The 25,337-nt window shown below is 43.3% G+C and overlaps 1 protein-coding gene and 1 long non-coding RNA gene across 13 annotated transcripts in view; both read left to right on the top strand.

The window, feature by feature from the left end:
- The first annotated feature begins 5,975 nt into the window (after positions 1–5,975).
- The window catches only part of LOC117765158 (tumor necrosis factor receptor superfamily member 14-like), a 111,997-nt gene continuing 92,635 nt past the window's right edge, over positions 5,976–25,337 (top strand). For 4 of the 12 annotated variants that reach the window (XM_034591490.1, XM_034591485.1, XM_034591492.1 and 1 more), the window contains exons 1-4: positions 19,608–19,708; positions 20,290–20,383; positions 20,576–20,701; positions 21,344–21,499. In XM_034591490.1, coding sequence (XP_034447381.1) covers positions 19,667–19,708; positions 20,290–20,383; positions 20,576–20,701; positions 21,344–21,499 — 418 coding nt within the window. In that variant the 5' untranslated portion in view covers positions 19,608–19,666. Of the gene's footprint in view, positions 6,078–7,358; positions 7,581–7,675; positions 7,811–8,443; positions 8,538–19,607; positions 19,709–20,289; positions 20,384–20,575; positions 20,702–21,343; positions 21,500–22,905; positions 23,625–25,337 lie in introns of those variants that run through there. The other 8 variants (XM_034591484.1, XM_034591486.1, XM_034591497.1 and 5 more) reach the window with 5 other exon arrangements.
- LOC117765183 lies at positions 8,772–11,306 on the top strand. The gene is made up of 3 exons (XR_004614510.1): positions 8,772–8,801; positions 9,384–9,539; positions 10,942–11,306. It is a non-coding gene; the product is annotated as an uncharacterized LOC117765183 (long non-coding RNA).

Here is a 25,337-nt window from a genome sequence, read left to right as displayed (position 1 = left end):
CAGTCTCCACAACAGGCATTATCAGACAGGTGCGAGACTGAACTGCGATGTGACACACACACACACACACACCAACCAACTTCAAGATTAAAACCAGCCAGCAACGGCTACTAACAGTCACTATGTGAAGGCCACACATTCTCCCACATATTCAGCCCAAACTGCCCCTGCCCCCACCCCTGTCTAACATACTGCATTTGTTTAGAGTTCAGTTTCATTGCCATCTTCACAGACACACACACATTAATTCTTTCTGTTAAGGTACAAACATGGTGTGCGTAAAATCGATCCTTTTTGGGGCTATAGTGTCTAATTATATTATTAAAATCCTAACACCAGCTCCACGCAAAGAGCTTTCGTCTGACGCTGATGATCATTACAAAGCGCACACACCAAACACGTGTCATATGAAAACATCCCTCACAAGTTGGTGAACGTGCTTTTATTGTATGGGTTAAGCTTCATGTGTCCTCTGTTAAGACTAAAATCTATGTTTTCCTTTGAATATTGTTAAGACTAAAATCTATGTTTTCCTTTGAATATTTATTAAGACTAAAATCTATGTTTTCCTTTGAATATTGTTAAGACTAAAATCTATGTTTTCCTTTGAATATGTGTCTGTGAAGATGGCAATGAAACTGAACTCTAAACAAATGCAGTATGTTAGACAGGGGTGGGGGCAGCCTCGTGAATGAAGCGTCTGTCTCCCGCAGACATGAAACTACCGGCTCGTGTTTTGCGTGGTTACTGGCTCGTGTCTTGCTGAAGTCGACACAACACTGTTTCCCTGGAGGAGAGGATGAGTATGTTGGAAAGTAAAGCCGCGGGCCCAGTGTGGATGAGTTGAAGCGGAGAAGACGGGCGCACAATCCCAAAATTAAGGTAAGAGCTAAACTACAGAGAGAAGCCATTGCTAACTGCTAAGTAACTCTTAGATCTGAATAGCGTGTTAACAACTGTGGGATTAGCGAGAAAGTTGCTAAAAGAAGAAGAGAGCATCGAGTGCTTGAGCAGAACTAGTGCATGTTTAAATATGTATGAACTGCTTAAACTTAAGAGTTTGTTCTCGTTAAGTTTTTTCATAAACGTAACTTTTTGTCCGGTTGTATTTTATAGGAAACAGCCCGTCTCTTCACACCTCTGAGGCAAATGGCCGGCGCCACGAACCGGAGCGAGGGTAAGATTAAAGAAGAGACGCGCTGTGCTGTATAAAATACATTGTATACGTTTACTTTATCTGATCCACTTCATCATTGTGTTTTCACAGCCTGAGCCCCCCCCCCCCCCACAACGAGGCAGTCACTGCACATTAGGCCGAGACTTAGTCCGGATTTGCAGTGTGGAAAATGATGCCATTGTATGTAAGTAACTGTTTAGTAAAAGTGTTTTTTTACTGTGGATCTTCCAACGGTGATGTAGAATCAGAATCAGAATCAGAATCAGAATCAGAAGTATTTATTGCCAAGTAGGTTTACACCTACCTGGAATTTGCCTTGGTATATAGGTGCATACAAGGAACATAAAACATAAAAACACAATAAGTACTACACACATGAAAAAACAAACAAATATAAAATAAAAAGATATATATATAAAAAAATATATATATATATATATATATAAAATAAAGTAAATGCAAAATGCAAAACAGGAGTGCAATGAGAATGTGCAATGTGCAGTTTAATGTGTGTTAATGTAACACAGACTTGAGGCGTGGGGGCGGGTTAAGGGTCCAAGTCAGGTGGGGGTCCCTGGCCTTGTTGATAAGACCAACTGCAGCCGGGAAGAAGCTAGTCTTGTGGCGTGAGGTTTTGGTCCTGATGGACCGCAGCCTCCTGCCGGAGGGAAGTACCTCAAAGAGTTTGTGACCCGGGTGGGAAGGATCGGCCACAATCTTACCTGCCCGCCTCAGGGTCCTAGAGGCAAACAGGTCCTGTAGAGATGGCAGATTGCAGCCAATCACCTTCTCAGCAGAACGGATGATACGCTGCAGTCTGCCTTTGTCATTGGCAGTGGCAGCAGCGTACCAGATGGTGATGGAGGAGGTGAGGATGGACTCGATGATGCAGGTGTAGAAGTGCACCATCATTGTCTTTGGCAGGTTGAACTTCTTCAGCTGCCGCAGGAAGTACATCCTCTGTTGAGCTCTTTTGGTGAGGGAGCTGATGTTCAGCTCCCACTTGAGGTCCTGGGAGATGATGGTGCCCAGGAAGCGGAAGGACTCCGCAGTGTCGACTGGGGAGTCTCTCAGGGTGATGGGGGTGGGTGGGGCTGGGTTCCTTCTGAAGTCTACAACCATCTCCACTGTTTTCAGAGCATTTAGCTCCAGGTTGTTCTGACCACACCAGGTCACCAGATGGTCAATCTCCCACCTGTAGGCGGACTCGTCCCCAGCAGAGATGAGCCCAATGAGGGTGGTGTCGTCCGCGAACTTAAGGAGTTTGACGGACTGATGACTGGAGGTGCAGCTGTTGGTATACAGGGAGAAGAGTAGAGGGGAAAGAACACAGCCTTGTGGGGAACCGGTGCTTATGGTCCTGGAATCAGAGACATGCTTCCCCAGCCTCACGTGTTGCCTCCTGTCAGACAGGAAGTCTGTGATCCACCTGCAGGTGGAGTCAGGCACACTCAGCTGGGAGAGCTTGTCCTGTAGCAGAGCCGGAATGATGGTGTTGAAGGCAGAGCTGAAGTCCACAAACAGGATCCTGGCGTAGGTTCGTGAGGAGTCCAGGTGCTGGAGGATGAAGTGAAGGGCCATGTTTACTGCATTGTCTACAGACCTGTTGGCTCTGTAGGCAAACTGCAGGGGGTCCAGGAGAGGGTCAGTGATGGCTTTGAGGTGGAGCAGCACAAGGCGCTCAAATGCCTTCATCACCACAGAGGTCAGGGCGACGGGTCTCTAGTCATTGAGTCCAGTGATCTTAGTTTTTTTGGGGACAGGGATGATGGTGGAGGTCTTGAAGCAGGCTGGAACGTGGCATGTCTCCAGTGAGGTGTTAAAAATGGCTGTGAACACCGGAGACAGCTGATCAGCACAGTGCTTCAGGATTGATGGAGAGACAGAGTCTGGCCCGGCTGCTTTGCGGGGGTTCTGTCTCCTGAAGAGTCTGTTGACGTCCCTCTCCAGGATGGAGAGAGTCGTCACTGTGGAAGGGGAGGAGGGAGGGGGCTCTGAGGTGGGCAGTTGTGGAAAGGCACAGGCCTTTGCTATGGTGGGGGAGGTGCAGTTGATGGGCTGGAGGATGGTGTCACGGGGGATGGTGTTCGAAGCGACAGTAAAACTCATTCAAGTCGTTGGCCAGGCGTGGGTTGTTAGTGGAGTGGGGGGTTCTAGGCTTACAATTTGTAATCTGCCTAAGCCCTTTCCAGACAGAGGCAGAGTCATTGGCTGAGAACTGGTGTTGGAGTTTCTCAGAGTACAGACGTTTAGCTTCTCTCACCTCCTTGCTAAACCTGTATTTCGACTCTATAAACCTGTCTCTGTCCCCACTCCTGAACGCTTCTTCCTTCTCCAACCTTAACTTTTTGAGTTTGGCTGTGAACCAGGGTTTGTCATTGTTGTAACACACCCTGGTGCGTGATGGAACACAGCTGTCCTCGCAGAAGCTGATATAAGAAGTCACAGCCTCTGTGTACTCGTCCAGACTGTTTGTAGCAGTCCTGAAAACCTCCCAATCTGTACAGTCCAAGCACGCCTGAAGATCCTCCACAGCTTCACTGGTCCACTGCTTTGAAGTCCTCACAACAGGTTTGCAGAGTTTTAGTTTCTGCCTGTATGCAGGAATCAAATGGACCATGACGTGGTCCGAGAGTCCCAGTGCAGCCCGGGGGACGGCGTGATAGGCACTGCTTACTGTGGTGTAACAGTGATCCAGAATGTTCTCCTCTCTGGTCGGACATTTAATAAATTGTTTATATTTGGGGAGTTCGCGGGTGAGATTTCCTTTGTTAAAGTCGCCGAGGACAATAACTAAGGAGTCCGGGTTAGTCCGTTCCACACACAGTATCTGGTCGGCGAGCATGCGTTGTGCCTCTTGCACGTTGGCCTGCGGTGGAATGTAAACACCGACCAGAATGAATGAAACGAACTCACGGGGGGAGTAGAAGGGTTTGCATTTGATAAAAAAATATTCCAGATCAGGAGAACAGTGCTGTTGAATCACTGTCACATCATTGCACCAGCCGCAGTTAGTGTAGAAGCAGATTCCTCCACCTTTCGTCTTGCCGGAGAGTTCCGTGTGGCGGTCCGCTCTGAAAAGTTGGAAGCCAGCCAACTGCAGCGCAGAGTCCGGTATCGAATCACACAGCCACGTCTCCGTGAAGCACAGAACGGAAGATGAGGAGAAGTCTCTGTTCTTACCAACTAGTAGCTGGAGTTCGTCCAGCTTGTTGCACAGTGAACGCACGTTGGAGAGGAATATACCTGGTAGCGGTGTGCGAAGTCCCCGCCGGCGGAGACGCACAAGCGAACCGGCACGTTTACCTCTCCTCCGTCGCTTCACTGTATGTACGAAGGTGAGGGCGCCTTTGACCAGAATATCCAAAATTTCGACAGATGAGGCAATGAAAGTCGGAAATATATTCTCAGGAGTTGTGACCCTGATGTTCATGAGCATTTCTCTGGTGAAACAGCTCCCGGTTTTTAGGCAAAAACCAGGAGCGAGGCTATTTCCGTTTATTAATAATATACTCATGTTACTCATGTTGTTTTCCAGCTGCCTGTACTATGACGTACTAAGACGTTCTATGAGCCAGTATGAAGGAACTTCCCGTACATCCAACCGGACCTTGCAGCTCTTGCAGCAGAATTGAGAAGTCCAGGAGTCGACAGAGAAGAAAGAGGGTAAGATTAGATTCATTAGATTCATAATTTTTCAGTTACATGTGTAGGTGTATGTTGTCATTGAACTGTGCTAATTGTACTGATTGTGTTTACAGCTGATTGAAGCGGGACAGATGACATGGATCCATCCTTCCACAGCCAGGAGCTCACCGACCTGTGTGCCACACTTCAAATAATACTAGAAGCTACACGGAATCTCACAGCTACACATCATAGACGTCTACACACTGGAGCAGATTCGGACAGAGTCCCACAAAGAACTTATGACCCAGAGGCGGCAAAGAGACATGTCAAGCTTCACCTGATTAGTTTTTCACTGGCTAGGCCAGTTGTGTTTTTGCAATATTTGTGCTGTATGTAAATAAAGCTTTGACTCAACATCAATCAATCAAATTGTATTTGTATAGCCCATATTCACAAATCACAATTTGTCTCATAGGGCTTTAACACATACAAAACCACTTTTTCCCAAACTACGTACTGTAGCATAGCCAGCAGGATATCTTACACCTGTGACGTGATTTTGGTGAGAATATACAGTATTACAGTGAAGTTATTGAATATTTTTCATAATAAATATTTCCCAAAATTATGCTAAATCACTTTTTCCCAAACTTAGTACTGTATAATAGCCAGCAGGACTGCCTGGACCTGTGACGTGATTTTGGTGGGAATATATAGTATTACAGTGAAGTTATTGAATAATATATCCCAAACTTATGCAAAATATATTTTTTCGAAATTAAATACTGTAGCATAGCCAACAGGTGACCCTGGACCTGTGACATGATTTTGGTGAGAATATACAGTATTACAGTGAGGTTATTGAATATTTGTGTAATATCTCTTTTCGGTGTTGCACTTTGTAGACGGTCCCTGCGCACTCGTCTCACAGCAGGCTGTACATAGACACCAATGTCCTGTGAGGACGACTCATACTGACGATAACTGGCCTGTAGCCCGTTGTCCACCTTACTACGGTGGGAATTATGCGGCGTTTGTGTTTTAACATCGTTTCGCTTTTGACTTGTTGATCCGGGAAGTCCGAATCTGTGAATATCTTTCCAACTTTACTGAACTCGCTGCGCCATCATGAAAAACTGCGAATCTGTGAATATGTTTCCAACTTCCCGAAGTCTTACTGATCCTGGAAGTAACACCCGCCCTTCGCTGTGAAGTGAAAACTAACTGCTTATAGACGGAACCTGCAGAAGGTCTTATCGTATTAACGACGGTAAGCAGACTGTATTTCTATATAACCTCTGAGTGTTGTATAATAAAGAGCAGGAGTGAACCAGTAGATTGTTAAGATGTCGCTGATAAATCGGCCCCATATGTTTTCTGGAAATGAAACAGTGCAACAGATAGTGTGTTGTCTTCTATGACGTGTCCCTTAAACGTCTCATTACATTACATTTCATTTAATTGACGCTTTTAATCCAAAGCGACTTCCAATAAGTGCTTTCAACCTTGAGGGTTCAAACCCTGAACGTCTCATGTTTCTGTGGTGAAAAACAGTTTTATTAAAGACAAGAGAGCTGCAGGTTTCAACAGCCACCTGAGAATTAGAGATCAGCTATCTGTTTGCTGTGTACTGGTGTTATCATGGAAGTTTCAATGTCAGACAACTGCTGTGAACATGGTCTGTGTTTGAGTTGTGTTCAACTTTCACTTTCAGATATAGATGAAGAAGGGTGGAGTCTGAATATACGTGAACACACCTCCACCTCTGAACAAGTCAGAGGTTTGGTGAAAACTCTTGGTAAAATCACTCGTCCACTTCCTGCACTCATCATGTGATCAGTTATCATGTCAGAAAAACAACATCTGCTCACATATCAAACCAACTCTTAGCTGTGTGGGCGTGGTGTGTTACAGTATCTTGTAACAGCCAACAACACATGTAGGTTACACCCTTATATCAAATCCACTGGATCTCACTGAACCGTGGAAACGTTTGCGAACTTTGAAAGGGAACAGAAATAAGCATGAACTTAGAACTGTGAGCAGAGCAATGGGCTGTAAAAGCTGAGCTGACTCCAGTGCTAGGTTTAATGATTATTGTTATCTGCCTGTGAAGACACTGAGTCATCCAGATCATGGTATATCCAAGTGCTAGAAAACAGGTCAACTGGACTTGGTTAAGTTTCCTCCAGGTTACCTGAGAGGCTGGACCCACCTTGCTGTTGGTTTCACTGGGAGCTGTTGACACACCTGCCCCGTGTGGGTCATGTGTCCAAATGTGTGAATTGCAGTGAAACTTCCTGGGGATGGAAGTCAGGACTCTGTTGTATGTGGCTGAAAGGTTGTGTCTTAACCCTCCTCCTCTCTTCAGAGATGTTTTCCTAGTTTGACGTAGATGACTTCCTTCACTCCTCTTTCAAAACATCTGTCTTTCCTGGCCAAAATGTGGACTTTGTTGTCTTCAAATGAACGTCCATTGACTTTTAGATGTAGGCAGACTGCTGAGTCCTGACCTGAATCGCCAGCTCTCCTGTGCTCTGCCATGCGTTAATGAAGAGGTTGTTTAGTTTCCCCAATGTACAGGTCTGAGCATTCCTCACTACATTCAACTGCATGTACCACGTTGGGTGTTTTGTCTTTGGGGTGGACCAGCAGACAGTTAGAACTGAAGAAGGCTCTTGGATGACACGTGAAACGTCTTCAAGAAACTCAACCAAGTCCAGTTTACCTATTTTTTAGCACTTGGATATTAATGTTACCACTCACCGAAAATTTAAGAAAGACAGACTTTATTAGATTAGCAGCAGTAATGTTGCCAGGTCCCTGCTGTTCTGTGCAGTTTGTACAGCTGAGTCCTCTTTTTTCCAGATGTCTCCCTCTTTTTGGATTTAAAAATCATCTCCAGCCGGATCTCAGTGAGGGTGACTTCAGCTCAAGGAAACTGCCAACCTGCCGTTCAACATGAATTTGAGAAGTAAACATTTGGAGGCTGCATCTTTGTTGGTAAAGTTGCGTCACACTGCTCCTCGTCACCTACAGTTCTGCTCCTCTTTCCTCTCTCTGTCACTTATCAGCTGTTTTGTAGACATGTCCTGTGGAGGATCTCCGGAGAATTGGGGACCTGAATTTCACTGCAGTTTTCCTTTCACACATGCACAACGCAGCAGGAGATTCTCCGCTCAGACAAGTTCACAACAATCACAAATTCTCTGAGGGAGTCAAGTGAGGGGGGGTGCAGCAGGCAGAGGCAGGATGTGACGTATTAATCCCTCTGCGGAGATCACATGATTTTGTTTACAGCACATCCACACCGCTGTTGGCTCTTATCACAACAAACACTTTTTACATCTTTGTCGGTGACAGCACTTTTTCACCCAGAGATATTTGTTTTTCTTTTTGTTTTATTCATTTTTCCAACTGCATAATTGATTGATGAAAGAATAAATATTTGGTCGTTTTAGTGTCCAGTCGTCTCCTCTCCTCTCCTCTCCTCTCCTCTCGTCTCCTCTCCTCTCCTCTCCTCTCCTCTCCTCTCCTCTCCTCTCCTCTCCTCTCCTCTTCTCTCTCAGTTATTGACTATGTCAACATGTCAACCAAGTTTAACTAAGATGAAAACCTTTGCCCTATCCTTCACAGATATGTTTGGTCAAAGTCTTCTGTGTGAATACGCTGACTTGTCATCCAACTGAGTATTGGATAGGGAATGAATGCTGTCCTCTTTGTCCATCTGGTAAGATCCTGAACGAGAAGAATAGGCTGGAATGTTTTTTTTAATGTTTTGGCTTCTTCTGTTGTAAGTAATAAAAATGAAAGTGCAGTGCATGTTACAATGTTACGTTATAACCTGCGCTTTACCCTCAAGATGATTTGTCTTTGTTCAACAGAAATATTTCATGAAATTAAATAGTTTTCTTTTCAACAGGAAATCGTGTTAAAACACACTGCACGATGTTCTGGAGCACTGTCTGTTTACCCTGCACGACCTGTGGTCCAGGTAGATTTCTGTGCTGACATTTACTGTAGGTTTAAAATCATTAAGGAGGCTTGTTACTGCAAGTCTTACAGTGTGTGAGCTGAGATGGAGCTGAGCTGTTCTGATGATGTTTTTTACAGTGTCACTGTGTTAGTCTGTTTAGAATAGTTTCCTGCATATTACTGATTTGACATAGATGAAACTGGGATAGTGAATAAGGAGTCACAAGAGCCTCTTCTTGCATAACTAAGTATGAGACTCTGCTGTGCTCTGTAGTTTCTATCAGTGGGACTTGCAGTAATGGCAGAAGTGAGACTTCTTACAAAAGTCAGTTGTTCACTTCATATCTCCTTGTTCCTGCCACCAGGAGATCAGTCCACTAAGTTGTGTTTACGGCAGTTTTATTCTTCACCCTCGCAAACTTATAGATTGGACAATCTATTTTATTTTATTTCCTAAAGATGTCATAAGAACTAAAGATTAGTTTTAATGATATTTTGTCAGACAAAAAAGGCATAGTTGCTTTCTCATAGAATACATAGTTCAGGAGTTTTGTTTCTTCATATGTGCCCTCCTTCATATGTATCCTCTCTGTGTCGACAGATTCTGGTCTGAAGATATACACTTCATGCACAGCAACAACGGATTCACTTTGTGAACCTCTGGAAGGATTCTACTGTATAGACCCCATAGAGAACCACTGTGCAGCAGCACAGAAACACAAACAATGTCAACCAGGGCAGTACATCAAACACAGAGGTGCGTTTTCTAATGCTGACTTTAAGATTTAAGTTTTCAAAACTGTAATAAGCTTTGAAGAACACAGAGCAGGTTATTTGAGCCATCCAGTCAATGAATTGTCAAGCGGATTTCAAAGACTTCAACTCAAGATTTTGCCGCGTTGGTATAGTGTCAAATGCGACGCCCAGGGCGAGAGATGTGGATTTCGTGTCTAGACGCGTTTTTGCATTGACTTCGAATGTAATCTCGACGTTTGGTATAAAAGCACCATTAGGATCAGCATAAGACATGTCTAGACTTCAATATGGAACGGTCGACCAAACTTTCTGCATTCCTTGTTGGCTGAGAGTTGAGTACTTGTTCTGGTCACACATACGTGCCCACAGTTCCATTCATAAAATGAGGCTCTGCGTTGTTCTGGCGTTCAGTGCATGCGTACCTGAACCCACATTTCACTCCAGTAGGCAGATATATTGTACCTGGAGCATGCACAGTCAATGTGTACAGTCAACGTGGACACACAATTTGGGCTGCATACAGACGTCCACATATGGGTCGGTGCATGTATTTTACCCATATAAAGATAATGGGTTAGATACATGTCTGTGTCCATTTCGGAAAGTTCATCAAAACAGCCATAAAGACTTTGGCTGTGGACAGTGGACAAAAGTAGATGGACAGACAAATCTTCTTCCATCTATCAAGATGATTTGTTTGAGTTGGAGAAAACAAATCAAAATCCCATCTTCCTGTGCAACTGTGATAATAATAGTAATAATAAAAATAACTTTCTTTCAAAAAAGAGAGAGAGCTGAGTGGCAGTCTGACACAATTAACAATAATTGGACAATTTTGAAAAATAATAATATATACGGTGTTATTTCAAATTTGTATTATTCATATTTTTATTCTTACTACATTTTGCCCATGCACTGCTTTCCCTGTGCTGCTGCGTTGACTGGGAAATGGAGGATTATTAAAGGTACATCTTATCTGACCTTGTCTTATATTTACACATTACTCAAACCAATGTTACAAAGCAAAAACAAAACATATATAAAAACAAATAATAAATATAGTCATAAAAGACAGTGCAGTGATCCAGGTGTGATGAGATAAAAGAATATGAAATAGTTTCTGTATCTTTGAAATGTAACATAGAAGAACAGAATTCTGTCAATGTTCCTTAGTTTATAGAATCCTGTTTGTAAGTTTAGTGGCATGCTGCTCTACATTTCATCACACCTCACATAAAAAGGAGAGAATTTGAACAAAGAAATGTTTGCTGTTCAAAAACCTCAATGATCAAATATTTGTTTACCTTTGGAAATCAGACAGGTCTGATGTCAAATACCACTTTGCTATATAATCCTAATATGATGTGTACACTAGTAACTGTGTATATTTTGTGTTTGTACAGGAACAGCCCAAACAGACTCTCAATGCTCTGACTGCAGCGTTGGAACATTTTCTAACGGGACGCGTACGTCTTGTCAACCACACACACAGTAAGTAAAGAGTCTCACCAGACATGGACGTGCCTGGTTTCTTACACTTGCAGTGAATCTGTGGTGCCTCTACATGGTCCTGTGAAAATGTCCCCTGTCGTTCCAGATGTGAATCACTAAACCTTAAGCTGATGCAACCAGGAACAGCTTCAACTGACGCTGAATGTGGAAATGACAGTTTAAATAACTCAGCAGTTGTAATCATCGTTCCACTGGTTGTTTTGGGTCTTTTGGTGGTTGCAGTCGCCTTGTTTTTATGGAAAAGATATCATTCAGGTACGATGTGTGTGTGGTCGAAGAAAATGTTGTCATGGATGATAAGACCTCCATCAAGTCATGATGTCGTTGATGAAGAGCTTTTTCATTTGTTTTGTTTCTGTTACAGGAAAAATAAGAAATGCATCCTCTTCCACAAAGGTATGTTTGTTACTCTCTTTTTCACAGTGTATGTTCTGACTCTGTGTATATATGTTCTCTGCTTGATGACAATACTTGTTTGATGAAGGTAATTTTATTATTTTATTTAATATTTCAGGAAAAGGAAAACACAACTGGAGGAGAATCTGTGACGATGATGGGCTGAAAAGCAGCAGGTGAGACAGCAGCGTGTTCTACATTTAAATATTCATTAGTTGAGGACTGTCTAGAGCCGCTTTCAGACATGACCTAAGGAGGATGTCTACAGAATTGGGTCCAGACTCTCGCCGGTGTTTGTCTTTTACGCAGCAGGAGATTCTCTGCTAGGACTCGTTTGGTTCAACAAGTATTTATTCAGAAGCAATGAAAAGGTACAGCATAGCTATGTGCACATATACACAATACACAGCCTCGGCTTTCTAGTAGCACGGGGTAGTCAAGAGTCGCCCTGAACGGACGGCGGGTACAGTACTTATAATAGTAGGTATAACTTCATTGGTCAATAACGAGGGGGAGTCACCATGGTTCAGACCTTGGCTCTCCCTTGCTGGTGCGCAGGCATGGTCCCATCCTCTTGGCCCTGGAGTCTGCGAATGATGAGGAGCCGCTCCCAGGTTCGCCCCTCCTGTGACAGTAGCTGGGAAAATCTTCACATTCTGATAGTGTTTGGTTTCATGTTTTACAGACAGGCATTCAGCTGAAGCCTTGTGGGTCTTCAGTATTTTTGCAGATATGGTGTTGTTATTCATTGGAGTGAGAAACCTTGTTCCTGTGTTATCGGCTGTATGTTCTGTGTGCGTAAGCATGCGCATTTTCTAGACAAAACAACGCCTTTCCTATCTGTCCTTCAGAACGTAGTGGCAGCGGCTTGAATTCTTTCTCAGGGTAGGTCACAGTTTCTTATGAAAACAGTGCATTCATGTATGTGTGATGTTTGAATAAAGCTAATGGAGTTTAGGCTGTAATATAGTAAGTTAGGTATGAGAACAAGTTAAAGTACAGTGTATTGTATGCCACAGATGTACAGTCTCCACAACAGGCATTATCAGACAGGTGCGAGACTGAACTGCGATGTGACGCACACACACACACACACCAACCAACTTCAAGATTAAAACCAGCCAGCAACGGCTACTAACAGTCACTATGTGAAGGCCACACATTCTCCCACATATTCAGCCCAAACTGCCCCTGCCCCCACCCCTGTCTAACATACTGCATTTGTTCAGTTTCAGAGCACAGACACACACATTAATTCTTTCTGTTAAGGTACAAACATGGTGTGCGTAAAATCGATCCTTTTTGGGGCTATAGTGTCTAATTATATTATTAAAATCCTAACACCAGCTCCACGCAAAGAGCTTTCGTCTGACGCTGATGATCATTACAAAGCGCACACACCAAACACGTGTCATATGAAAACATCCCTCACAAGTTGGTGAACGTGCTTTTATTGTATGGGTTAAGCTTCATGTGTCCTCTGTTAAGACTAAAATCTATGTTTTCCTTTGAATATTGTTAAGACTAAAATCTATGTTTTCCTTTGAATATTTATTAAGACTAAAATCTATGTTTTCCTTTGAATATTGTTAAGACTAAAATCTATGTTTTCCTTTGAATATTTGTTAAGACTAAAATCTATGTTTTCCTTTGAATATGTGTCTGTGAAGATGGCAATGAAACTGAACTCTAAACAAATGCAGTATGTTAGACAGGGGTGGGGGCAGCCTCGTGAATGAAGCGTCTGTCTCCCGCAGACATGAAACTACCGGCTCGTGTTTTGCTGAAGTCGACACAACACTGTTTCCCTGGAGGAGAGGATGAGTGCGTTGGAAAGTAAAGCCGCGGGCCCAGTGTGGATGAGTTGAAGCGGAGAAGACGGGCGCACAATCCCAAAATTAAGGTAAGAGCTAAACTACAGAGAGAAGCCATTGCTAACTGCTAAGTAACTCTTAGATCTGAATAGCGTGTTAACAACTGTGGGATTAGCGAGAAAGTTGCTAAAAGAAGAAGAGAGCATCGAGTGCTTGAGCAGAAGTAGTGTATGTTTAAATATGTACGAACTGCTTAAACTCGAGAGTTTGTTCTCGTTAAGTTTTTTCATAAACGTAACTTCACACCTCTGAGACAAATGGCCGGCGCCACGAACCGGAGCGAGGGTAAGATTAAAGAAGAGACGCGCTGTGCTGTATAAAATACATTGTATCTGTTTACTTTATCTGATCCACTTCATCATTGTGTTTTCACAGCCTGAGCCCCCCCCCCACAACGAGGCAGTCACTGCACATTAGGCCGAGACTTAGTCCGGATTTGCAGTGTTGAAAATGACGCCATTGTATGTAAGTAACTGTTTAGTAAAAGTGTTTTTTTACTGTGGATCTTCCAACGGTGATGTAGAATCTGAATCAGAATCAGAATCAGAAGTATTTATTGCCAAGTAGGTTTACACCTACCTGGAATTTGCCTTGGTATATAGGTGCATACAAGGAACATAAAACATAAAAACACAATAAGTACTACACACATGAAAAAAAAAAATAAAATAAAATAAAAAGATATATATAGAAAGAAAAAAAAAAAAAAAAATATATATATATATAAAATAAAGTAAATGCAAAATTCAAAACAGGAGTGCAATGAGAATGTGCAATGTGCAGTTTAATGTGTGTTAATGTAACACAGACTTGGGGCGGGTTAAGGGTCCAAGTCAGGTGGGGGTCCCGGGCCTTGTTGATAAGACCAACTGCAGCCGGGAAGAAGCTGGTCTTGTGGCGTGAGGTTTTGGTCCTGATGGACCGCAGCCTCCTGCCGGAGGGAAGTACCTCAAAGAGTTTGTGACCCGGGTGGGAAGGATCGGCCACAATCTTACCTGCCCGCCTCAGGGTCCTAGAGGCAAACAGGTCCTGTAGAGATGGCAGATCGCAGCCAATCACCTTCTCAGCAGAACGGATGATACGCTGCAGTCTGCCTTTGTCATTGGCAGTGGCAGCAGCGTACCAGATGGTGATGGAGGAGGTGAGGATGGACTCGATGATGCAGGTGTAGAAGTGCACCATCATTGTCTTTGGCAGGTTGAACTTCTTCAGCTGCCGCAGGAAGTACATCCTCTGTTGAGCTCTTTTGGTGAGGGAGCTGATGTTCAGCTCCCACTTGAGGTCCTGGGAGATGATGGTGCCCAGGAAGCGGAAGGACTCCGCAGTGTCGACTGGGGAGTCTCTCAGGGTGATGGGGGTGGGTGGGGCTGGGTTCCTTCTGAAGTCTACAACCATCTCCACTGTTTTCAGAGCATTTAGCTCCAGGTTGTTCTGACCACACCAGGTCACCAGATGGTCAATCTCCCACCTGTAGGCGGACTCGTCCCCAGCAGAGATGAGCCCAATGAGGGTGGTGTCGTCCGCGAACTTAAGGAGTTTGACGGACTGATGACTGGAGGTGCAGCTGTTGGTATACAGGGAGAAGAGTAGAGGGGAAAGAACACAGCCTTGAGGGGAACCGGTGCTTATGGTCCTGGAATCAGAGACATGCTTCCCCAGCCTCACGTGTTGCCTCCTGTCAGACAGGAAGTCTGTGATCCACCTGCAGGGGGAGTCAGGCACACTCAGCTGGGAGAGCTTGTCCTGTAGCAGAGCCGGAATGATGGTGTTGAAGGCAGAGCTGAAGTCCACAAACAGGATCCTGGCGTAGGTTCCTGAGGAGTCCAGGTGCTGGAGGATGAAGTGAAGGGCCATGTTTACTGCATCGTCTACAGACCTGTTGGCTCTGTAGGCAAACTGCAGGGGGTCCAGGAGAGGGTCAGTGATGGCTTTGAGGTGGAGCAGCACAAGGCGCTCAAATGCCTTCATCACCACAGAGGTCAGGGCGACGGGTCTGTAGTCATTGAGTCCAGTGATCTTAGTTTTTTTGGGGACAGGGATGATGGTGGAGGTCTTGAAGCAGGCTGGTACGTGGCATGTCTCCAGTGAGGTGTTAAAAATGGCTGTGAACACCGGAGACAGCTGATCAGCACAGTGCTTCAGGATTGATGGAGAGACAGAGTCTGGCCCGGCTGCTTTGCGGGGGTTCTGTCTCCTGAAGAGTCGTCACTGTGGAAGGGGAGGAGGGAGGGGGCTCTGAGGTGGGCAGTTGTGGAAAGGCACAGGCCTTTGCTATGGTGGGGGAGGTGCAGTTGATGGGCTGGAGGATGGTGTCACGGGGGATGGTGTTCGAAGCGACAGTAAAACTCATTCAAGTCGTTGGCCAGGCGTGGGTTGTTAGTGGAGTGGGGGGCTCTAGGCTTACAATTTGTAATCTGCCTAAGCCCTTTCCAGACAGAGGCAGAGTCATTGGCTGAGAACTGGTGTTGGAGTTTCTCAGAGTACAGACGTTTAGCTTCTCTCACCTCCTTGCTAAACCTGTATTTCGACTCTATAAACCTGTCTCTGTCCCCACTCCTGAACGCTTCTTCCTTCTCCAACCTTAACTTTTTGAGTTTGGCTGTGAACCAGGGTTTGTCATTGTTGTAACACACCCTGGTGCGTGATGGAACACAGCTGTCCTCACAGAAGCTGATATAAGAAGTCACAGCCTCTGTGTACTCGTCCAGACTGTTTGTAGCAGTCCTGAAAACCTCCCAATCTGTACAGTCCAAGCACGCCTGAAGATCCTCCACAGCTTCACTGGTCCACTGCTTTGAAGTCCTCACAACAGGTTTGCAGAGTTTTAGTTTCTGCCTGTATGCAGGAATCAAATGGACCATGACGTGGTCCGAGAGTCCCAGTGCAGCCCGGGGGACGGCGTGATAGGCACTGCTTACTGTGGTGTAACAGTGATCCAGAATGTTCTCCTCTCTGGTCGGACATTTAATAAATTGTTTATATTTGGGGAGTTCGCGGGTGAGATTTCCTTTGTTAAAGTCGCCGAGGACAATAACTAAGGAGTCCGGGTTAGTCCGTTCCACACACAGTGTCTGGTCGGCGAGCATGTGTTGTGCCTCTTGCACGTTGGCCTGCGGTGGAATGTAAACACCGACCAGAATGAATGAAACGAACTCACGGGGGGAGTAGAAGGGTTTGCATTTGATAAAAAAATATTCCAGATCAGGAGAACAGTGCTGTTGAATCACTGTCACATCATTGCACCAGCCGCAGTTAGTGTAGAAGCAGATTCCTCCACCTTTCGTCTTGCCGGAGAGTTCCGTGTGGCGGTCCGCTCTGAAAAGTTGGAAGCCAGCCAACTGCAGCGCAGAGTCCGGTATCGAATCACACAGCCACGTCTCCGTGAAGCACAGAACGGAAGATGAGGAGAAGTCTCTGTTCTTACCAACTAATAGCTGGAGTTCGTCCAGCTTGTTGCACAGTGAACGCACGTTGGAGAGGAATATACCTGGTAGCGGTGTGCGAAGTCCCCGCCGGCGGAGACGCACAAGCGAACCGGCACGTTTACCTCTCCTCCGTCGCTTCACTGTATGTACGAAGGTGAGGGCGCCTTTGACCAGAATATCCAAAATTTCGACAGATGAGGCAATGAAAGTCGGAAATATATTCTCAGGAGTTGTGACCCTGATGTTCATGAGCATTTCTCTGGTGAAAGAGCTATTTCCGTTTATTAATAATATACTCATGTTACTCATGTTGTTTTCCAGCTGCCTGTACTATGACGTACTAAGACGTTCTATGAGCCAGTATGAAGGAACTTCCCGTACATCCAACCGGACCTTGCAGCTCTTGCAGCAGAATTGAGAAGTCCAGGAGTCGACAGAGAAGAAAGAGGGTAAGATTAGATTCATTAGATTCATAATTTTTCAGTTACATGTGTAGGTGTATGTTGTCATTGAACTGTGCTAATTGTACTGATTGTGTTTACAGCTGATTGAAGCGGGACAGATGACATGGATCCATCCTTCCACAGCCAGGAGCTCACCGACCTGTGTGCCACACTTCAAATAAGACTAGAAGCTACACGGAATCTCACAGCTACACATCATAGACGTCTACACACTGGAGCAGATTCGGACAGAGTCCCACAAAGAACTTATGACCCAGAGGCGGCAAAGAGACATGTCAAGCTTCACCTGATTAGTTTTTCACTGGCTAGGCCAGTTGTGTTTTTGCAATATTTGTGCTGTATGTAAATAAAGCTTTGACTCAACATCAATCAATCAAATTGTATTTGTATAGCCCATATTCACAAATCACAATTTGTCTCATAGGGCTTTAACACATACAAAACCACTTTTTCCCAAACTACGTACTGTAGCATAGCCAGCAGGAGATCCTACACCTGTGACGTGATTTTGGTGAGAATATACAGTATTACAGTGAAGTTATTGAATATTTTTCATAATAAATATTTCCCAAAATTATGCTAAATCACTTTTTCCCAAACTTAGTACTGTAGAATAGCCAGCAGGACTGCCTGGACCTGTGACGTGATTTTGGTGGGAATATATAGTATTACAGTGAAGTTATTGAATAATATATCCCAAACTTATGCAAAATATATTTTTTCGAAATTAAATACTGTAGCATAGCCAACAGGTGACCCTGGACCTGTGACATGATTTTGGTGAGAATATACAGTATTACAGTGAAGTTATTGAATATTTGTGTAATATCTCTTTTCGGTGTTGCACTTTGTAGACGGTCCCTGCGCACTCGTCTCACAGCAGGCTGTACATAGACAACAATGTCCTGTGTCCATCACGGAGGACGACTCATATTGATGATAACTGGCCTGTAGCCCGTTGTCTACCTTACTACGGTGGGAATTATGCAGCGTTTGTGCTTTAACATCGTTTCGCTTTTGACTTATTGATCCGGGAAGTCCGAATCTGTGAATATGTTTCCAACTTCCCGAAGTCTTACTGATCCAGGAAGTAACACCCGCCCTTCGCTGTGAAGTGAAAACTAACTGCTTATAGACGGAACCTGCAGAAGGTCTTATCGTATTAACGACGGTAAGCAGACTGTATTTCTATATAACCTCTGAATGTTGTATAATAAAGAGCAGGAGTGAACCAGTAGATTGTTAAGATGTCGCTGATAAATCGGCCCCATAGGTTTTCTGGAACTGAAACAGTGCAACAGATAGTGTGTTGTCTTCTATGACGTGTCCCTTAAACATCTCATTACATTACATTTCATTTAACTGACGCTTTTAATCCAAAGCGACTTCCAATAAGTGCTTTCAACCTTGAGGGTTCAAACCCTGAACGTCTCATGTTTCTGTGGTGAAAAACTGTTTTATTAAAGACAAGAGAGCTGCAGGTTTCAACAGCCACCTGAGAATTAGAGATCAGCTATCTGTTTGCTGTGTACTGGTGTTATCATGGAAGTTTCAATGTCAGACAACTGCTGTGAACATGGTCTGTGTTTGAGTTGTGTTCAACTCTCACTTTCAGATATAGATGAAGAAGAGTGGAGTCTGAGTATACCTGAACGCACCTCCACCTCTGAACACGTCAGAAGTTTGGTGAAAACTCTTGGTAAAATCACTCGTCCACTTCCTGCACTCATCATGTGATCAGTTATCATGTCAGAAAAACAACATCTGCTCACATATCAAACCAACTCTTAGCTGTGTGGGCGTGGTGTGTTACAGTATCTTGTAACAGCCAACAACACATGTAGGTTACACCCTTATATCAAATCCACTGGATCTCACTGAACCGTGGAAACGTTTGCGAACTTTGAAAGGGAACAGAAATAAGCATGAACTTTGGAGTGTGAGCAGAGCAATGGGCTGTAAAAGCTGAGCTGACTCCAGTGCTAGGTTTAATGATTAATGTTATCTGCCTGTGAAGACACTGAGTCATCCAGATCATGGTATATCCAAGTGCTAGAAAACAGGTCAACTAGACTTGATTAAGTTTCCTCCAGGTTACCTGAGAGGCTGGACCCACCCTGCTGTTGGTTTCACTGGGAGTTGTTGACACACCTGCCCCGTGTGTCTTAACCCTCCTCCTCTCTTCAGAGATGTTTTTTCTAGTTTAACGTAGATGGCTTCCTTCACTCCTCTTTCAAAACATCTGTCTTTCCTGGCCAAAATGTGGACTTTGTTGTCTTCAAATGAACGTCCATTGTCCTTTAGATGTAGGCAGACTGCTGAGTCCTGACCTGAGTCACCAGCTCTCCTGTGCTGTGCCATGCGTTAATGAAGAGGTTGTTTAGTTTCCCCAATGTACAGGTCTGATCTCAGTGATGGTGACTTCAGCTCAAGGAAACTGCCAACCTGCCGTTCAACATGAATTTGAGAAGTAAACATTTGGAGGCTGCATCTTTGTTGGTAAAGTTGCGTCACACTGCTCCTCGTCACCTACAGTTCTGCTCCTCTTTCCTCTCTCTGTCACTTATTAGCTGTTTTGTAGACATGTCCTGTGGAGGATCTCCGGAGAATTGGGGACCTGAATTTCACTGCAGTTTTCCTTTCACACATGCACAACGCAGCAGGAGATTCTCCGCTCAGACAAGTTCACAACAATCACAAATTCTCTGAGGGATTCAAATGAGGGGGGGTGCAGCAGGCAGAGGCAGGATGTGACGTATTAATCCCTCTGCGGAGATCACATGATTTTGTTTACAGCACATCCACACCGCTGTTGGCTCTTATCACAACAAACACTTTTGACATCTTTGTCAGTGACAGAACTTTTTCACCCAGAGATATTTGTTTTTCTTTTTGTTTTATTCATTTTTCCAACTGCATAATTGATTGATGAAAGAATAAATATTTGGTCGTTTTAGTGTCCAGTCGTCTCCTCCTCTCCTCTCCTCTCCTCTCCTCTCCTCTCCTCTCTCAGTTATTGACTGTGTCAACATGTCAACCAAGTTTAACTAAGATGAAAACCTTTGCCCTATCCTTCACAGATATGTTTGGTCAAAGTCTTCTGTGTGAATACGCTGACTTGTCATCCAACCGAGTATCAGACAGGGAATGAATGCTGTCCTCTTTGTCCATCTGGTAAGATCCTGAATGAGAAGAATAGGCTGGAATGTTTTTTTTAATGTTTTAGCTTCTTCTGTTGTAAGTAATAAAAATGAAAGTGCAGCGCATGTTACGATGTTACGTTATAACCTGCGCTTTACCCTCAAGATGATTTGTCTTTGTTCAACAGAAATATTTCATGAAATTAAATAGTTTTCTTTTCAACAGGAAATCGTGTTAAAACACACTGCACGGAGTTCAGGAGCACTTCCTGTTTGCCCTGTGTGAATGACACCTTCATGAATCTTCCTACTGGACTTAAACAGTGTTTACCCTGCACGACCTGTGGTCCAGGTAGATTTCTGTGTTGACATTTACTGTAGGTTTAAAATCATTAAGGAGGCTTGTTGCTGCAAGTCTTACAGTGTGTGAGCTGAGATGGAGCTGAGCTGTTCTGATGATGTTTTTTACAGTGTCACTGTGTTAGTCTGTTTAGAATAGTTTCCTGCATATTACTGATTTGACATAGATGAAACTGGGATAGTGAATAAGGAGTCACAAGAGCCTCTTCTTGCATAACTAAGTCACAAGACATTTCACATGATGAAGTTCATATTTTTAGTTCTTCTTTTTTACAGTCAAGTTATGATACTCTGCTGTGCTCTGTAGTTTCTATCAGTGGGACTTGCAGTAATGGCAGAAGTGAGACTTCTTACAAAAGTCAGTTGTTCACTTCAAATCTCCTTGTTCCTGCCACCAGGAGATCAGTCCACTAAGTTGTGTTTACGGCAGTTTTATCCTTCACCCTCGTAGACTTATAGATCGGACAATCTATTTTATTTTATTTCCTAAAGATGTCATAAGAACTAAAGATTAGTTTTAATGATATTTTGTCAGACAAAAAAGGCATAGTTGCTTTCTCATAGAATACATAGTTCAGGAGTTTTGTTTCTTCATATGTGCCCTCCTTCATATGTATCCTCTCTGTGTCGACAGATTCTGGTCTGAAGATCTACACTTCATGCACAGCAACAACGGATTCACTTTGTGAACCTCTGGAAGGATTCTACTGTATAGACCCCATACAGAACCACTGTGCAGCAGCACAGAAACACAAACAATGTCAACCAGGGCAGTACATCAAACACAGAGGTGTGTTTTCTAATGCTGACTTTAAGATTTAAGTTTTCAAAACTGTAAAAAGCTTTGAAGAACACAGAGCAGGTTATTTGAGCCATCCAGTCAATGAATTGTCAAGCGGATTTCAAAGACTTCAACTCAAGATTTTGCCGCGTTGGTATAGTGTCAAATGCGACGCCCAGGGCGAGAGATGTGGATTTCGTGTCTAGACGCGTTTTTGCATTGACTTCGAATGTAATCTTGACGTTCGTTATAAAAGCACCATTACGATCAGCATAAGACATGTCTAGACTTCAGTATGGAACGGTCGACCAAACTTTCTGCATTCCTTGTTGGCTGAGAGTTGAGTACTCGTTCTGGTCACACATACGTGCCCACAGTTCCATTCATAAAATGAGGCTCTGCGTTGTTCTGTCGTTCAGTGCATGCGTACCTGAACCCACATTTCACTCCAGTAGGCAGATATATTGTACCTGGAGCATGCACAGTCAATGTGTACAGTCAACGCAGACACACAATTTGGGCTGCATACAGACGTCCACATATGGGTCGGTGCATGTATTTTACCCATATAAAGATAATGGGTTAGATACATGTCTGTGTCCATTTCGGAAAGTTCATCAAAACAGCCATAAAGACTTTGGCTGTGGACAGTGGACAAAAGTAGATGGACAGACAAATCTTCTTCCATCTATCAAGATGATTTGTTTGAGTTGGAGAAAACAAATCAAAATCCCATCTTCCTGTGCAACTGTGATGATAATAATAGTAATAATAAAAATAACTTTCTTTCAAAAAAGAGAGAGAGCCGAGTGGCAGTCTGACACAATTAACAATAATTGGACAATTTTGAAAAATAATAATATATACGGTGTTATTTCAAATTTGTATTATTCATATTTGTATTCTTACTACATTTTGCCCATGCACTGCTTTCCCTGTGCTGCTGCGTTGACTGGGAAATGGAGGATTATTAAAAGGTACATCTTATCTGACCTTGTCTTATCTTTACACATTACTCAAACCAATGTTACAAAGCAAAAACAAAACATATATAAAAACAAATAATAAATATAGTTCTAAAAGACAGTGCAGTGATCCAGGTGTAATGAGATAAAAGAATGTAAAATAGTTTCTGTATCTTTGAAATGTAACATAGAAGAACAGAATTCTGTCAATGTTCCTTAGTTTATAGAATCCTGTTTGTAAGTTTAGTGGCATGCTGCTCTACATTTCATCACACCTCACATAAAAAGGAGAGAATTTGAACAAAGAAATGTTTGCTCTTCAAAAACCTCAATGATCAAATATTTGTTTACCTTTGGAAATCAGACAGGTCTGATGTCAAATACCACTTTGCTATATAATCCTAATATGATGTGTACACTAGTAACTGTGTATAGTTTGTGTTTGTACAGGAACAGCCCAAACAGACTCTCAATGCTCTGACTGCAGTGTTGGAACATTTTCTAACGGGACACGTACGTCTTGTCAACCACACACACAGTAAGTAAAGAGTCTCACCAGACATGGACGTGCCTGGTTTCTTACACTTGCAGTGAATCTGTGGTGCCTCTACATGGTCCTGTGAAAATGTCCCCTGTCGTTCCAGATGTGAATCACTAAACCTTCAGCTGATGCAACCAGGAACAGCTTCAACTGACGCTGAATGTGGAAATGACAGTTCAAATAACTCAGCAGTTGTAATCATCGTTCCACTGGTTGTTTTGGGTCTTTTGGTGGTTGCAGTCGTCTTGTTTTTATGGAAAAGATATCTTTCAGGTACGATGTGTGTGTGGTCGAAGAAAATGTTGTCATGGATGATAAGACCTCCATCAAGTCATGGTGTCGTTGATGAAGAGCTTTTTCATTTGTTTTGTTTCTGTTACAGGAAAAATAAGAAATGCATCCTCTTCCACAAAGGTATGTTTGTTACTCTCTTTTTCACAGTGTATGTTCTGACTCTGTGTATATATGTTCTCTGCTTGATGACAATACTTGTTTGATGAAGGTAATTTTATTATTTTATTTAATATTTCAGGAAAAGGAAAACACAACTGGAGGAGAATCTGTGACGATGATGGAGTGAAAAGCAGCAGGTGAGACAGCAGCGTGTTCTACATTTAAATATTCATTAGTTGAGGACTGTCTAGAGCCGCTTTCAGACATGACCTAAGGAGGATGTCTACAGAATTGGGTCCAGACTCTCACCGGTGTTTGTCTTTTACGCAGCAGGAGATTCTCTGCTAGGACTCGTTCAGGTGAGGGGTGGTGCAACAGTCAGAGGCAGGATGTAATATATCAATTCTGCTGCAGAGATCAAATGATTTTGTTACATCACATCGACACCGGGGTCGGCTCTTATCACCAAAAGCTCTCTTGGTGTCGTCTTCAGTGTCTTCTTCGTGTAAGGCACCGCTTTTTTATGCAGAGAGATTTGTTGTCTTTTTTTTTTATAACTACTATAACATGTTTGAAGCTTCATCAACATACCCACTCGCTCGCGGTGAATCCTGCTGTATTGACACATTAGTTCGAGTTTTAGAGAGAAACTCCGGAGAACGTCCTGAGGCTCTCACTCTGACTTTTGCATTCTCACATACAGCCTCTCTGGAGACTGTCAGGAGATTATCTGGAGTTTAGTGCATGTCTGAAAGTGTCTTAAGACTTCTCTCTGTGAAGTCTGTTCACATGTACAAGAGGTTTCCATTTTAATTCCATATATTTCTCTCCTCAGCAAAAGAGATAAACCTGCAGAGAACCAGTAGACTGTTTGTTCACTGCAGAGTGAATGTGCTCTAGAATCCAGGTATAATCCCACTGGGTTCTAGCACATTGTCTTTGTAGGGTACAGAAATAAAACCACTGCTTTGTTACAAAGGGCACACAGCTCATCGTCTCACAGATGTCACTGCACCAAAACTACAGTCGGCTGGGAATATGAAACTTGGAGCGTCTCCCTACCCCTACCCCTTGTTTTTGAGGGTTATCTTGCCCCTTGAAACGTAGTCACAAGGGTTAGTGGTTGAAATCTTCCCCTTCAAATTGGGACCGCGTTTCAAAAACCTGATACTTCATTAGTAGTTGTTGATGTAAACTAATGCGACAAAAAATTTTGCCGGGGATGTCATTGTAATAACATTGTTGAGATCTTAAATAAACCAATGCTATTGTTTGCAGTTACTAAACTGACAAACCTATAATATCCTAATAACATCTTTGCTAATGCAGGTGAATCAATGACATTTGCCATTCATCCAATTGAAATTGAAAAGCTTGGATGCTCTGCATTATTTCACGTATAAATCAAAAGCACACAGCTTCAGGCTGCTAGCAGTGGTCTGTATGCAACCCTGCCAGGATGCTTTGTTATTAGAGGGTTGTTTCCGTGTTTATGAAGCTGTACATATCTTCACGCTCAGTTAAGTGGAAGCAATCTTTGGACTATTATTAGGAAAATACATAAGAAATAGCTAGTGTCATATTTTTATCTTTATAAATGTGTGAGTAAAGATTCTGTGTTTCACCTGTAAAAGGTTATGTGTTTGAAACATAGATGTCTCTTTTTAAACAGTACAGTGTAAAACTGGGGACATTCAGTGCAAATGGATAAAAACAGTATGCATGCACACAGAAGAAGATCTGATGTAGTACCAGAGTCTGGTTCGTAGTATTATCTGTTACTAAGCAACCAACTACATAGTATTCATTCTGCTTCCTGTTTATACTGGCCCAGTGTGCATAACTGGTCACATGATAAATGTTTTCAGGGGCTCTTTTAGTCTCAAAATGTTTTTCTACCATTTTGCTGCAGTTTCTGGGATGAAATATTTAAATGTTAGTTCACCTG

The sequence above is a fragment of the Hippoglossus hippoglossus genome, chromosome 7 (assembly GCF_009819705.1).
Source record: "Hippoglossus hippoglossus isolate fHipHip1 chromosome 7, fHipHip1.pri, whole genome shotgun sequence".
Taxonomy (NCBI): Eukaryota; Metazoa; Chordata; class Actinopteri; order Pleuronectiformes; family Pleuronectidae; genus Hippoglossus; species Hippoglossus hippoglossus.
Note: the sequence above shows the minus strand (reverse complement) of the source record. Positions and strands in the feature narration are given on the sequence as shown.